At 41.8% G+C, this 17,106-nt stretch overlaps 1 protein-coding gene across 10 annotated transcripts in view; it reads right to left on the bottom strand.

The window, feature by feature from the left end:
* The window catches only part of LOC120827602 (syntaxin-binding protein 4), a 62,522-nt gene that overhangs the window by 9,451 nt on the left and 35,965 nt on the right, over positions 1–17,106 (bottom strand). For all 10 annotated transcript variants that reach the window (XM_040190633.2, XM_078084362.1, XM_078084361.1 and 7 more), the window contains exons 6-12: positions 15,980–16,059; positions 14,546–14,678; positions 12,078–12,219; positions 7,694–7,800; positions 7,427–7,568; positions 6,080–6,152; positions 2,760–2,848 (exon numbers count right to left, since the gene is read on the bottom strand). In XM_040190633.2, the coding sequence (XP_040046567.2) occupies positions 2,760–2,848; positions 6,080–6,152; positions 7,427–7,568; positions 7,694–7,800; positions 12,078–12,219; positions 14,546–14,678; positions 15,980–16,059 (766 nt within the window). The remainder of the gene's footprint in view (positions 1–2,759; positions 2,849–6,079; positions 6,153–7,426; positions 7,569–7,693; positions 7,801–12,077; positions 12,220–14,545; positions 14,679–15,979; positions 16,060–17,106) is intronic.

Genomic DNA, 17,106 nt, shown 5'->3' with positions numbered 1-17,106 from the left:
CCATGCTGTGAATGGATGGGGTCCAGCTTACATCCAGGACATGGTCAAACCCGACATCCCGACCCGCACTCTCCGCTCTGCATCTGATAAACTGCTTGTTCCTCCTCACTGAGAGCAAAACACTCGACTAGATCACAACAGCACTTATCTATAGCAAATTGTAAATTGGCTTATTTGAGGAAATTGGACTTTCTTGTTTCTTGCTCTTCTGAGTTTGTATCCTTATGGGTGAATGCACTTATTGTAAGTAGCGTTGGATAAAACGTCAGCTAAATGACAAGTAATTTAATGTAATGTAATATCATTTGGAGTACATATAGCAAGTACTGCCCAGAACATAATGAAATGTTGATATGGACATCTATTGTCTCCAGAGTATGATTTATTTTGTGACCCCATGGCCTTTGCTTTTGTAGTACCTTCAGTACAAACCTTTTAATGTGTTATGACAATTAAGAAAACGCTGCGAGTAAATTTACTGAAATTGTTTCTGCTCCCCCAGATGATGAATTATTCGAATTTTCAAGGAACCACAGCTAGGATCAGCAATTAAGTTTCAATGCCAAGCTTCCCCCCTTTTTGCTTTAAAAAATGGCTTGACATACAGAGTAGTATGAGAAAGGAATAGGTTAACTGCCACAGTCCATCTGCATGTCTCCATTGTTCTGATTGTTGTCCACCCCCACCTGCTTGCTGCCCATCTCCAGAACAGAGAAACCCATGGAAAAGTCTGTGACCAGATTATACTGGACCAGAAGAATCGTATGAGAGTAAGGTTGCAAATCCACTAATGTGCCCCACGGCAGAGGAACCAGAGTCCGCTCACTTCACTGCCTATACCTTTACCAAGAACTATTTGAGAGGATTGATTTATCCTGGTCATCAGTCACAATGCCACACCTTTAAATCGTACCATTACGTAGAGCCCAGTGACATGAGAAGTATTCAGAGCAGGTTTAACGGCTGAAATCATGATGTACCAGTAAGTTTCCAGGTTCTCTAGTAAGTACAGTAAGTAAATATTACCTCACTCAGTGAGGTACCTCAGTTCTGAAATTAAAATCTAAAATAAAAACTTAATTTCTCTGCAAACAACATTTCCCCATATTTAACAACAGGATAAAACGTTTTTTTTATCTGATGAAGTTCACATGATTAGGGTGCTGGGTTTCATTCCACACATTCACAGTCATCAGAGTACCTTACTCTGATGACTAGCACTGATGGGACTCACCCAGGGTCGCTTTGGATGAAATAAAATGTTGTAAATGTATTGTAAATGTAAAGTAAGGATCACTAATTAGCACTACCAAGTTTTCCGTTAGCTTCGACGTAATTTTCTTTCCAATGACAGGCGATGTACCGGCCCTGCCTTGGCAATCAATCGGTCGATTCCGATCGACGTATTGGGCACCACAACTTGACAAATTGGGGCCTCTCTTCTTGGCCAAACACAGTAGTTCTCTTTTTTTCTCTCTCTCTCTCTCTCTCTCCGCGTGGTCTCTTTCTCTCTCCGCGTGGTGGGGGTGCAGTACGAACATAGTGCACAGAGCCTGGTTGCTCCCTATTCAAACTCATCTATGGCAGCTATCCCTGGGGAATGCAGCAAAAGAGTGCTCAACAAACCACCGGAAAAGGTGGCTGGTCCCAACGAGTTGGTGAAAGTTGGCGAGTCCCCTGAAGAAGCTTAGCTAAATTGGTTTCCACAATTTAAGGATTATACCTAGACGAAGTTAAACTTGATTTTGATGCGTCATCCTATAAACGGATGCTTCCAAATCCAGTCCTGCAGTAATCGTATAACTAATTGGTAATGGATGAGCACCCAATCCCCTAAGAGTGGTGACCTACTAGATCAGGGGTGCCCAATAGGTCAATCATCAAGGTAGTGTCAGTAGATCGCCTGCCATTGAAAAAAAAATAGAAAACAGAAAGAAAGAAAGAACTTGGTAGTGCTAATTAGCAAACCATGCTTACTAACCGACAAATTTATTTTAATTCAAAAGCAACTCATCTGAGTAAGGTATTGACCAATGGGATGGTTGTGATGGTTCCCTCGCTTCTGACAGATGAGAGCCATGTTGAGGGAACGGTGCCAGGTGGAGGTGTAATTGGCCTCAGCTGCATTCAATTGCTCAAATTGTTTGTCTCCCTGTCTATATAAGATCCGGCGGAGGGAAAGGACAAGTGAGATGAGGAGTCTTAGATTTAAGTTACCAATAATCAGCCATCATAGTCCTCAATATAGCGGTTTAATATAGGTTTATCAGGTCAACACAGCTTCATCAGCCTCCAGATAAACTAATATGTACGTCCAGATAGAAAGAAATAGGTAAAAGAAAAAATTGTCAAATACTCAGCATCTCATTTTGTTAAGTGGATTAGTTATCCAATGAAAGCAGATGTACTATTCTTAGTTGTAAGTATTATATTCCATTCTTTTTACAGTACATTAGGATTTTTATATATGATTGATGAGTATAATACTATAGTGACTGGGAGATCTTCCTCCAGATAAAATAATGTCTGGGACAGGCTGATCAGTACAAATAGTGTTAATCCTTGTATTACCTCTGTAAGAACTGGAGGACTCGAATCAAACCAAAGTGACCCACTTGTGCATGAATACCTGGTGTGCATCAGTGACAAAGAGACAGGTGGATGAGCAGAGAAGGCAAAGAAAGTTCAGACAAGGAGACTATTCCTCACAGTCTGAATGAACCTGTTCATCACACGTCAGCAGAAAAATAAGGACTCACCACCTCCAACTTGTCTGATTTGAGGCGTATGTAGGGGTCCAACGTTATCTTAGGCTTGGCACCTGTTGGCGACCTCTGGTTGGTTGAACCTGAAGGGAGAAGAATAGGGAGGAGTAAAATGGAGAGGAACAAGATTTTTATTATTTATTTATTTTCTCAAAACAAAGCGGAAAGCATCAACCAAGATTTAGAAGTTGCACATAATACAGTATCTGCATGAGAAATACATGCAGGCTTTTATCAGTGTAGAGAGGAAGTGTATGAGGCCACCGAACACTTGGTAAACAACATGAGGAGAAATATCATTGCATAATCTGTAACATCAGAGTGGATGGACAGATATTCTGGGTGGATTTGATGGAAGTGGGTGGTTGTGTTGATATGGGAGGTGTGTATGTGTGTGTGATTGTGTTAGGGTGGGGGGGAAGCAGATGATTAAAAAGAGAGTAGTGGAGGAAAGGTGGATGATTATACATATTGGAGAGGGGACGGCAGACAGCCAGTTCCTAATATTAATTTGATGAGTTTGTCTGCCCCAGATTTGCTCCGCCAACGGGAGCCTCTCCTAGTGTGATGTCCGTGTCTGCACATCCCCTGCTGCTAGGGCTGTGCATGCTTTTCACCGAATATCCTTGTCCCACCCAAAGGATTTGCACCACCCTTGACCCCAGACTGGTCGTGATGATTGACAGATTTGCTGTTGTAGCAACCATGCTTTAAGCCCTGGATATCTAGATACGTACGTATACCAATCAGCGGATTGGCGGTTCGATCCCAGTACCGGCTAACCCGCGTATCGATGTGTCCTTGGGCAAGACACTTCACCCCAACATTGCTCCTGTAGCTGTGACTACAGTGTGTGAATGTTAGTTACTGATGGGCAGGTGTGTCTGTGTATGATAGCTCCTATCATCACTGTATGAATGGGAGAATGATGACATGAAGTGTAAAAGTGCTTTGAGTGGTTGCGAGACTACAAAAGTGCTATACAAGTACAGTCCTTCTTCTATAAATTAACAATGTGTATGTCATTCTAGTACCAAAAAAACTGAATTAGCCAGATCTAAAGTAGGGAGACAAAATAGGTAGGCTATAGTTTTTTATATTCTGAAATAGCCATCACTGTGGTGTTTTTTTTTGTCCTAATCCCTGAGGACAAGTGGACAGCCTAAAAATGTACTTGTATTTGTAGTCTTCCAACCACTCAAAGCGCTTTAAAACTCAACCCACAAATTAATTAACATTTATACTCTGTGTATGACCCAGTGGTATCAGTGGGGCGAGGAGGCTGAAGTTAAAGCACTGATGCCTACCAGCCAATCACCTCACCACAGACTGCTGACATCTTTCATGGCTAGTAACTAGCTTCACTAACAGGAGCCATGCTCAGCGGTCACGGTCCCTCAGGAATAACCTTGAGTGGGGTAATCCAGGCCAATAGGATTGGGCCAGGCTGTCAAGTGGCTTTATGCTGGGACCCGAACCCTCGAGCTGCTGGTCAGATCTTTCATTCTATGATCAAGCACTCGCTCTTCCAATAGAAACTGGCCTTTTCTTCTGGTTCTTCAGCAAAAACATGTCCCATGTGTGCCAGTTGGACAAGTAAAACCCTCTTACACTTTGTATTAAATGTATTTTATCTCAACAAACCTTAATTTAGATGATGGTATTATTAGATTAAGTGATTACAGGAGGAAGGATGTATGTCCATAACAACCATTCTACAGGCTGCTATTGGAACAGCACAGACTCACAATCTTATAAACCAGTTGTTTTCAACTGGTGGGTCCGTTTTCAGTGGGCTGGGGGCTCGGGTTGCGGGTCGGTGCTTTCACAATTCATTTCCAGTCTGGACGGAGGGGCTTGTCTAATCTGACTGCGGCGCCGCACGAGGAGTGGGCCACCTGCACGAGCTTTGGGAGGGAGGCGAGAGGGGCTCATGGCAACACGCGCTGCTCGTTGACAAAGTGAGAACGATGCACACCCACTCGTCGGAAAACGATGGTGCCGCACCCCTCCTTCCCTCCATTGGTCATCAGTGAGCTGCGTGGGCTTGAGATTTTCATTTGTGTTTCAAACAGCAGGTGCATACAGACTCACTGGGGATAAGAGAAAGGATGGAACAATAGTGACCTTCACCCTATATTATCAAGAGGGTACTTTTTCATGATCCCTCAAATCCTTGTGTGATTGGAGGTCCCCTGCTGTGCTATAGTTTCTATTAAATCTCTTCTTCTCCTCCATGTAATCCACAATCTCTGTGAGCGAGTACATGTTGCCCGTTTCTCATTCTCAGGTCACATTGGTCTATCTAATAGGTTTCATATTTCAGGGATTTCCAGAACATTTAATAGTCCTTGAAAGGATATTTTAAAGCACAGCTGTTTTTTTAAACACTATAATACAAATAAAGAAGTGAGAGACCGTGTTGGGAATGTGACGGGTCTTAAGGTCACGGTTGAAACCAGGGCCAGTGATCATCTGGGCACGGCCTGACAGCCTTACGGCCGCTAATAAGCCCGCCCCCTTTATACGTCCAGCGTTCAGACAGGCCAATCACAATGTGTTCCACATCATTTACAACGGGTCATTTATGGGAATATTGCTCTCCTCTTTTTATCCCAAGCGGTGTTTTCTTTTGACCTGACTCACATGTAACAAAAATAAAATAACATTAAAGGCGTTTAATGTTATTGCAGCTGAGAGATCCCATTATGTACGGCCGAGGGGAGGACAGGCGCTCCAGGGGACAGAAGGACAGCGGGACATTCAGCAGTTTTTCCTGTCTGTGTCTCTCAGCCCCGAGCCAAACAGTTCCTTCTGAATAAATGTGCATCTTTAAAAACGCGGAAAAACATACAGCTGACCACTGTGGTTTTTTATCAGACATCGAGAGGAAATAGTGCTTTTTGGGGGATTATTTCCAGTGGTGGATTAATCTGCTTTTGGTGCACTGCTGAGTATTTGTGACAGCAGTTGTATTTGGGATTGGGTAGAAAATGTAATTAAGGGTCTGTGTTGGTATGAGTGATTTTTAATGGAGCACAATAGCACAGATGATTAAGACATATACCAGGCTTGTGCTTGTAAAGTAGTTAGTATACGACTACACAAGTCAAAACTTGTATAATACTGCACCAGTTGTGTGGCGATTTGTTAACTGATGTTTTAATATAGTTTGTCTGTTGGTAATGCGGTACTCCTTTACTTGTATGCATCGGTTGTAGGTCATGCATCGGTAACAGTGTCTGGGCCCGGAAGCAGCTCGCCTGTTAGTGATCCTTGTTATACATAAGAAAACAAAGGAAAGTGAGTTTTACCTGAAATATGAATATCTGGTGAGGAGATGTCAGGAGAAGGTGAGGACACTACTACTGGCTCCTCTGTACAGATCTACAAAGATAAACATTGAAACAGTGCTGACAAAAAGATGACTTCATGGAAACTGATATTGTCTAAAGCTCTAAAAATGGTTTGGTAGGACAGGACATCCAAGGATGGAGGTCAGCTTGGAGGCTGGAGTGTGCCACAGAACAACTTTAATAACCTCATGTATGGATTAATGAAATTGTGGTCATAAACTTAAAGTGCAATTATATTATAATGTATGTCCTTTAAATTGTTAATTATGAATGCACATTTCAAAATACTATTTTAAGATTAAGAGCCATTTAAGAGCCATTTGAAAATTGGCTTTGAAAGTGACAAGTATCAAGTAACATTCATTTTTTACATTGAGTTTGTTAAAGCATTTTAATGCAAATTTTAATGCATGTGTCATTGTATTATGTTACTTAAAGTAGATCAATCTATTGAAAGATTATCATAACTATTTATATTTCATTATTTTAAAAGCACACAGTTCCACAAAAAAACAGGGGCTAAAGCCATCCTTTCTCAAAACAGCATAATCAACAGAAAATATCAGTAGGGCCGAGATCCTCCTTGTGGCAGTGGCAAGTGGGTGGCAACTTTGTGGCAGGCAGCGGCAATCGCCAGTAAATCAGTCGGCGTCACAACGGCACGCTGGGTGGGAGGAGCCAATTTTTACCAGAAACAACTGTTATTTGTACGACAGATCAGCTGCTGTAAATATTTTATTTTATTTAATTTTATTTGAGACACGTGAGCCCCCGTCTTCTTATTACAGAGGCTAATTTTAGGTTTGGACCGGCGGGTTCCGTGTAGGGGGTGGGGCTCTCAAGTTTGATGCCACCCACTTGCCACTGCCACAAAGAGGATCTCGCTGTCACTCGAAAATATGTCATTCCACTGTGGATCAGCTGATATGGGAGACAAGATGTGTTTGGCATTTTTGGTTCACAGTGAACATTTTGCTGAGGTGGTTTATAATTTGTTCTGTTACTAGTACATAACTGCCCAGACAGTTTCAATCCATTATCAATTATCAATTCAAATCCATGTCCGTCCAAAATACCATTACTTCATCATTTGATCTAATTAGACATTTGTGTGTAACCCTAACCCTAATTAGCATATGAACTGTGGAGTTATGCAAAATATGACCCCTGCTCTTTGTTCACTAAATACAAATCAGTTAATCATTAAATCGATTTCAATCATTTCCCAAATATTGCTTTCACAAACAACCTGAAACAATGTGAGAAACCATGACATGTTTGGGTTTGTTTCTGTGTGCAGCTGACCTCAGGTGATCGGATGTGGGCTTTTAGGCGTCCAGAGTTGTAGCTGCTGCCTGCGGCTCGTTGGACCCCGTTGTGGAGGGATGTGCTGCTTGGAAAAAGTCCTTTCCCTGGAATGAAGGCTATTTCCACAGCACCGTCCTGGCTGGACACCCAATCCATAAAAATACAAATACACAGTGACGTACATAAACACAGAGGAAAGAGGCACGTCCGTGGCAGTGTGCAGAGCGGACTAATCCCTACTGAGGTCTCACATGAAACACTCACCTGAATTTGACTTTGTTCAGCATGCTTTTGGCCTCTTCGTGGGTCACACCTATCAAGGACTCCTTGTTAACAGCGATGAGCTGATCTCCAGGCCTCAAACGTCCATCCTGCTCAGAGAAAAGACAGAGACAGAGCCTTCACTTATGCTAAGCCAAGCACCACACAGCAAACCAACTTTCCTTTGCTGCCTCATTCAGTTAACATTGCTAAATCTCCTTTGTCCTCTGCCCAAGGCCTCTGACTTGAGAGTTCGGGCCAATGATCAATGCATTGCATACCTGTGTATCTAATCTAGCTAGTTATTAACACAGGTTCTGCTTTCAACAGGTTCTGTTCGCAAACAAATTTAGATTCAATTTGGTCACCTAAAAGGAATGCGGTAGAGATCGAGACTTCAAAAATTGGTCTTGACACTGGTCTTGATACCAAGAACTATCTTCAACTAGACACTTGGGAGAGTCCGGAAATAAGACTTAAAGACAGTTCAACCTGTAGCTCAGATTGTGGGACATGGACCAGAAACATAAAGGTTTATACCCTTTATAACATACTACATTTAAGTGTTATTCATATGCGTGTTACTGTGATTGAGTTTGACACCACTGCCATACAGTTAGGGTTAGGCTTGAAGGAGCTAACGTTAGCAGCAGCCAGGCCGTCCCGCATGGGGTGAATGTGTTCTCTGTCAGCGACAACACCTCATGAACCACTCTCTGTGATCACTGTCCCTCGCTGGCTTCTAAAATAAAAAAGACAATTGCTCTTTTCTACTTTGCCCCGTTTTGTGCAAATACAAAGAATTGTTGCTGTCCTGTCTCTTTCTATCGAAAGAGATGCTACAGGACAGCAACAGGACAGCAACAATTCTTTGTATTTGCTGTATGATTTAAAACTATTTATACTACTTTAGAACATTTCCCTGTTAAATGATTTCTATGGACAGAAAATGTCTCCATGACCACAACTTGGCTTTAATGATTTCTGTTTAGGGTCAGCATATGTTGTTAGTGGACACTAGATATGAATGAGTCATTGCTGGTGAAGCATACATTTTGCTTAACAGCTGAGGACGGACAGATAATGAAAGACCAACTTCATTGCTTCGACAGAATTTGCACTATGCTCCATGATTGCTCTCGCTCCTATCTGATGTTTGATGCATAATAGAGCCATGGCTAAGTGAACATAAGCTGTCGAGTGCAGATGACTGTGTGAACTGACTGTGTGAGTGTTGCCTACATTCCCTTGGAGACTTTGGCCGGACTGCAGGGCTCATAAATCATGTTTAACAGCATCTTCTCCACAGGACAAATGGAACATTTACCTTTTTTATTCCCAAGCTTCCACCAATGCACTTCTGGGAAAGATCATTTAACCCCCTGGCTAGTAGTAAGCACAGCTTATCTTGGGATATAAAACTAAATGTGTAATGATCCAGCTATGAATGTTGATATTCTTGATTCTTTTTTTATTGTTTTTATTATTCTTGATTATGTGTTTTGTCAACACATCCAATGAAAACTTAACCCTGCTAAAATGTATTGTGTGTGGACAGCTAAATGAGCCAGATGGTCTCAACATACCCTGCTAGTGTCAAACCTAAAACACCAAATGTGGATCAATCCAAAGGTGAAACGAGGTGTTCTATTTACTGTTGTTGAGTATGGGTTGATAAAAACTACAATGACCAGTTTTCGAAAACTTCTGAACCAATTGAACCAATACACTGTATTTGTGAGTATATTTCTGAAGATGAATGTCTTCAGTGATATTGAGTGCCACAAACGAAGATAGGGACCACCGGTTCTGCTGCTGCTACTGGAGCATGCCCAGATCTAGCAGAAAGCCAGACCAAATCCTCTGCATTGTAATTGTGTGTGTGTGTGTGTGTGTGTGTGTGTGTGTGTGAGAGAGAGAGAGATCGGGGAGAAGGTGATGCCCTCAGCAGAGTCCTGCTTGATGGCTGAACTTCTCACTTGGTGTAGTGTGTCTGTTCAGGGACACCGTGACTCCCCTGACAGAGCAGCAATGACACCGAAACAACATGTCCGCCAAGAAACACTCAGCATGGATTCCTAAATATTCAATCAGAGTTAATTTCCTGCAGGCAGCCTTGGTGACACAACAGATCACGGTTTAACCCATCTGCTTGTCTCAACTTTTGATCTGCTGCTTTTTTTTTGGAGATTTCACAATTTTAAACATTAACGTGTATTCATTTGTACATTTGTCATTCAATGTATGTTTTGATAAACAAAAAAGGCACATACGATGATGAACATTTAATGACAATTAAAATAAAAGGTGTAAGTAAATATCCTGCACTGACAAGCTCCCACTTGCCTGTGATTTACTAATGATCGCTGCATCATGGGAAATTCAAAGCAGCACAATGACAATACCCCTGTTACGGCCTCTTTTCCTCAGTTACTTTGTTATGATTCACTGAGTTCACTTGGTTACACACTTTGCTAAATTACAGCAAAACCAATAACACATAGAATCAGTTCAAATCTGAGAAGGCAGTGTGATAAAAGTACGTCTTGAGCTGAGTCAGCCTGCCTTATTTCCTCAGGCGTGTTGCTGAGCCTCGGGGTCTAATCCCCAAAGCTCTGTCCGAATTAGTCTGCTGTCAAAAAAATGGAATGGATCAAATAGAGGTACATGATAAAAGAACAGACATATTGAGGAGCAAGACCATTTATGGTCTTACTCCTCAATATGTCTGTCTCAATATGTCTGTTCAACAAAATTTTAGTACATTAAGTATATATTGAAAAACTCAACCTTCTAATTGCATCAAACTAAATTATTGTCTCTGTTCTCTGCATTTGACTCAATCGATCATTACGTTCTATTAGAGGACATTTGTTAGCTATTGAAGGCACCGCTAAGCTGGTTTAAGTCCTATTTATCAGATCGATCCCAGTTTGCATTTGTAAACTATCAACACCAACGTTATTTCACGGAGATCCACAAGATTCTGTGTAAACGGCATAAACTTTACTTGTTATGCAGACAAAACTCAATTATATGTATTGATTAAACCAGACGAGACCAGCCAGCTCTTGAGAATTTAAGAATATCTTAAGGACATCAAAACCTGAATGACCAGCAACTTCCTGATGTTAAACCCAGAGCACCTTCGAGGTGAATCTCTAGTGACTTAGTTTCTCCAGATGGAATTGCTCTGGTATTCAGCAGCAACCTAATGAATCTTGGAGTTAACTCCGATCAGGGTGTGTCTATTAACTCTCAGATAAAACAAATCTCAAGGTCTTTTTTCACCAGCATAATATATTGTCTTGAAGTGATAAAGAAATATCTGTTTATGCATTTGTTACTTCTACTCTAGATTACCTGTAATTCTTTATTATCAGGCTGCTCTAATAAATCTCTTAAACTACTTAATTTCATTCAGAATGCTGCAGCATGTGAATTAACAAGAACTAAGAAAAGGGATCATATTACTTAACGTCTCTGCACTGGCTCCCTGTTAAATAACAAATATAATTTCAGGTACTTTTCCTCACCTACAAGGCACTTGATGGTGAGGCACCATCTTATCTTAAGGAGCTTATAATACCATATTGCCCTACTACGAGTGCTGCGCTCCATAAATGCTTTGTTACTTGCTCCTAGAGTCTTAAAACGTAGGATGGAAGCCAGAGCCTTCAGTTGTCAAGCTCCTCTTCTATGGAAGCAGCTTCCACTTTCAGTCCAGGAGGCAGACACGTTCAGCTCATAAGATAAAGCTTAAAACTTTCCTCTTTGACACGGCTTTAGAACGAGTCGTGGTTGTCACATATCTTTTTCTATTTTGGACCCCATTACTATTTCTATCATTATTATTACTCTACTATAGCCAAATTCTGCTATTATTATTATTCTGCCTAGTACTCTCATTATTTGTGTTGTTCGTTTATGTCGTTCTCCCTGTACAAAGAGATCTATTGCACTTCTGTCCATCAATGGATTATCAGGGTTATCAGGGTCTTCCTGTGTTGATGTTGGTTTTGTGACAGAGCACATCGCATGTGTACATGCCCTGATTGAAGAGCCCTCTGAGAAACTTTAGTAAATTGTGATTTTAGATTATACAAAATTAATTCTAGTCAAAAATGTACTGGACGCCAGTAATGGTAAATGATAAATTGACAAGAAATTGTAGAGCACCTTTCTCGGGCAGCAAGATTAAAAAGTAATATGTTTAAACAACAACCTTAAATCCACAAATAATAGAACTAGGTCTCAAAATGAATAAATAATTTCTTTGTTTACACCATAAAAAATCTCCCTGATATGGGTAACATAGCTTTACTTTTCGTTCAGCATCTGCAATTTAATGGTTTAATTCTTACTAGGTTGCAGCTTCATTTCTTACCCGGTGACAGTCTCCTCCAGACAGCACCTCCTGAATGAAGACAGCCGGCCCGTCGGGCCTGTTGGAGCCTCCTCCGATGGTGATGCCCAAACTGCCGGATCGCGCAACTGAAATGAGCTGGATCACTCCTTCACCTGGATGACTGAGGACAGAATGAGGAAAGTCAGCTTTTGGCCATCCATAAAGCAAACACAAATGTTCTTTGAGACGGTTAAAGTGGGTGGGAGGGTCATTGTTATAGTTTTTTTTTTTGTATGACGATTTAACATTAACAAAATAAACATTCCGTAGCAGATTAAATTCTCAAAGTTCCACAAACTAGTTGTGCGTGTTAACTTTACATAACACTGTCATATGTTACAAGTTTTTGACACTGACATGAGTTCAACGGTGTCATCAATAATCACCTTGACCTTAACTACATTGGAACCATTTCAACTATTCATGAAGATAAATGTTAAAAGGCAAATTCGACAAGAGGGAACACAGTACCTTAGTGTTTTACTGCGCGAGCACAGCTCGATTTGTGGCTAAAGTAAGTGCTAACTGCTGCTAACTGTAGCTGCCGTTAGCCAGCTATCACAGTAAATTGTATTATTGACTGACTGAGCCTTGGATGCCAGGAAAACATACTCCATTTAGTACCGACCCTCTATAGGTTTATTTGGGAGCTAAAGGTATACATTTTATATGAAGCAAATCTGTTGTCAGAATGAGGCTTTCCACCATAAAACCATTTTTGGGATGGAACCACGTTACTGACAAGTGACCCTTGACCCCCACCAGTCAGGTTTCAAGGCAGGCCACTCCACAGAGACTGCTCTCCTTGCTGTCTCAGAGCAACTCCACACTGCTAGAGCCGCCTCTCTCTCCTCTGTCCTCAATCTTCTGGACCTCTCTGCTGCATTTGACACGGTCAACCACCAGATCCTTATTTCCTCCCTTCAGGAACTTGGTGTCACAGGCTCTGCTCTCTCCCTTCTCTCGTCCTACCTCGACGGCCGCACCTACCGGGTAACCTGGCGAGGATCTGTGTCGGAACCTTGTCCTCTTACTACTGGAGCTCCTCAGGGTTCCGTGCTGGGTCCCCTCCTGTTTTCGCTTTACACTCACTCTCTTGGCGCTGTCATTCGCTCGCATGGCTTCTCTTACCACAGCTATGCCGATGACACCCAACTAATTCTCTCCTTCCCTCACTTGGACACCCAGGTGGCGGCTCGGATCTCTGCCTGTCTAACTGACATCTCCCAGTGGATGTCCGCCCACCATCTGAAAATCAACCCCGACAAGACTGAACTACTTCTCTTTCCCGGAAAAGATTCGCTTACCCAGGACCTGACAGTCAACTTTGGGAACTCCGTACTAACGCCCACTTTGACCGCTAAGAACCTCGGCATCACACTCGACAGCCAACTCTCCCTGACTCCCAACATCACCGCGACAACGCGATCTTGTAGATACACGCTCTACAACATCAGGAGAATACGTCCCCTTCTCACTCAGAAGGCAGCGCAGGTACTGATTCAGGCTCTTCATCTCTCGCCTGGACTACTGCAACTCCCTCCTGGCTGGTCTCCCTGCCACCGCCATGAAATTCTCCCACACTACTCCACTCCTCCGCTCTCTTCACTGGCTACCGGTGGCCGCCCGCATCCAGTTCAAAACATTGGTGCTCACGTACCATGCTGTGAATGGATCGGGTCCAGCTTACATCCAGGACATGGTCAAACCCTACATCCCAACCCGCACTCTCCGCTCTGCATCTGCAAAACTGCTCGTCCCTCCCTCACTGAGAGCAAAACACTCGACTAGATCTCGACTCTTTGCTGTCCTTGCGCCGAAATGGTGGAACGAACTCTCTGAAGACACCAGGACCGCAGAGAGCCTTCACATCTTCCGCCGCAAACTAAAGACACACCTCTTCAGACTCTACCTCGACTAAAGACTAACAAATTGTAGCACTTAAATTGTACTTGTAACGTCACTCATCTATAGCAAATTGTAAATTGGCTTATTTGAGGAAATTGCACTTTCTTGTTTCTTGTTCTCCTGAGTTTGTACCCTATGGTTGAATGCACTTATTGTACGTCGCTTTGGATAAAAGCGTCCGCTAAATGACATGTAATGTAATGTAATGTAAAGTCAAGCCCATTGAAACCCAGGAGTTTTTCCCAATATGGTGTAGTACTTTTACTAACAGATTGAAAGAATAAAATATGGAACAGTACAAAAAAAAGCTAATTTTTTCATGGCAGTCTCATGCAGGCTCCTTAAAACAGTGTTTGTGTGATCTTCGACTGCCCACATGCGTGCACTAGTAAAAACACACATGAAAACACATCTACACAATAGGTTGGAAATCTGGGTTTAATTGTTAGTATTTGCTAGCCACATCTTTTGAACTTGGAGGCTTTACAACAGGAGAACCGTGTCGTAGTTGATGTAAATTCTGTACAAAGGAATCGTACCTGAGGGAGCGCAGCATTGGCCCACTGTTGTTGTACATGTTCTGAGAGCCTGCTGGACTCAACAACAAAGGACTCTGGGAGCGCGATGAGGAACCAGATGATGTACTCTCCAGGTAGCGGCCTCCTTTGGAATCTCAAGAAAGAACGGAAACGGACAACGGACACACTTTGGACTGTGCTGTTCAAGGAGGAGAAATCGTCAAGTGTCAAAATTAGGACTGTCAATAGATTTAACTAATTAATTGCACATATTGAAATTTCTTAATTGCGATTAATGAATGTTGTTGTTGTTACAATGTTGTTGTTAATGAAGGTTTGTTTTTCTTCTAAAGACTAAATCTCAGTAATGAGTAACCTCTTTAAAACGAGTGTATTTTAGACACTGTTGTTTAGTTGTTAATGTTATCTTAAACACAAAACTGCACACATTTGATCATCTTGGAGGCAGAATTCCCCTGGCGACTTAGCGACTCTTCCTGCTGTCCTCTTACACTTTGCACTCAACTCTTCATAATATAACGCCTGTATTTGAAGTTCTAACAATGTCCCCACATTTAGCCAGAACTTTTTCAAACCACAGTCTTTTAGGGACACAGTGGTGGTCCTCTGCAGACTGTGTGCCGCGCAAGGTAACGTTAGATGTTGAGAAGTAGCATAGCAGCTAGCTTAGCATAGTATTGCTTTAAGGGGTCCGTTTGTCAGTCACCCCCCTTCTGTTTGACACGGGGAGTAATTCCTCTGCACAGTTCTCTGCTGTATGTCGTGCCTGTGTTTGTTTTACTTCCAATGCAAAAAGCTTTCTCCATCTTGATGTAACTGACTGCCGTTAGCGGCCGTTTCGTTTCCGTCAATTTCAATAAAGCCGACAATAAACAAATGTACGTTAAAATATTTGGTTGCATTGATCTCGGCCACATTAATTGCATAGATGAATGCGTTTATGTTGAAAGCCATAATTTATTGTTATATTAATTGGAAAAATAATCTGTCCAATAAATGTTAGATTAAATACATTTGTGAATAATTCAGTGTATATTTGATAATATTCTGTTCCAACCAGAATATTATCCAATAGATGTGTACGCTGATCCCCTGCACACTGCCAACAAACCTACTCACATGTTTTAAAAAATGTGTACGGCTGCCTCCTCCCTACTGAAACAGATGTTTGCCATTTTGTAATGGGCATGTGCACATGTCAAAGGCAGACCTACTCCATCTACCTTCAGGCAAAGTTCCCTGTTAATTTTTATTTTACGTAGATTTGAATGATGTTTTTGACATCAACCAGGAATGATGAAAAAGGAAATCTAATTTGAACCAATTCTAATGTGAGCAGAGAATATATGCCCACATTAAATCACAGTTACTGCTTTAGGTAAAACACTGAATTTGTAGTGTATCATACAAAGGACTAAGCTGGGATTTGCCTACCTTGCTGTATGGGAGAGTTGCGTGTTGATCCTGTGCTACTATTAGATCCATACTTCTCCAGCAACTCAGCAAATTCTCTCCTTTAAAGGGAAACCCCAAGAGAACCATTAATGGACTTTATCAGAAAAATGTAAGTTGTATTGACCAAAACATACTTGAACCAGAACTACGCTTGAGGTAATGCCTACATAAAAAATATACTAGTTAGAGAGGATAAAAACATTTAGTCCAATAAACAAAGTGACATGTACACAGGACTTGGATGTATCATTGAGCAACCTTCTACCTCCTCTCATGTTGGACAGTTACTTCTGTCTCTACCTGCTGGCGCATTACAATTCTCCACTAGAACAGATGGACGGGCATATATATATATATATATATATATATATATATATATATACATATATATATATATACACACACACACACACACACACACACACACACACACACACACACGAGCACACTCACACCAGCAGACAGAGACAGTGTCTTGGAAAATGTGTCCATTCGTCCACCCCCCCTCACCTCCAGATGGGACAGTTTGAGTCAAGGAAAATATCTTATTTAGGAGAGAAATTATGATGCAAAGACAATAAATGGATATGTTCTTAGCAAAAATATTTGTTGTTTAACATTATCCACAGCACACAATTGTAACATCTGTCACTCTTAAAGTCCCTGTTCTGTGTTCACACTGGTTTCTGTTGCTCTTACCAAAACAGTCAATAGGACACCTAGAAATATATGTAATCTTGTGTCTGGTAAATGTCTCTGTGGGACATCCCTTTTGCTAACGATAAGGCTTTTCACGAGGGGATGATAAAATTAAATAAAGCTATTGCTAACTTAGCTCCGACTTGTTAGGGTTGAGAGATACAAACTGCATAATCCCCAGACCCCCTCCCCCCCCAACCCCTCGCTTCTCTATTCCCTCTCCTCCCTCCAGCTCCGTCCTCTGCTCTGGGAGGATATAGTTAAAGCACAGAGCTGGTATTAACTCATCTCGTCAGGAGCAAAGCCCTGGGTCTCTCCCCCACTTGGTCTGCTGTCATTCCACCACAAAAGCAGCGCAGGGGCTAATCGCTTTGAAATGACACAGCATAAAACATTCATATTCTGAC

The sequence above is a fragment of the Gasterosteus aculeatus genome, chromosome 11, assembly GCF_964276395.1.
Source record: "Gasterosteus aculeatus chromosome 11, fGasAcu3.hap1.1, whole genome shotgun sequence".
NCBI lineage: Eukaryota > Metazoa > Chordata > Actinopteri > Perciformes > Gasterosteidae > Gasterosteus > Gasterosteus aculeatus.
Note: the sequence above shows the minus strand (reverse complement) of the source record. Positions and strands in the feature narration are given on the sequence as shown.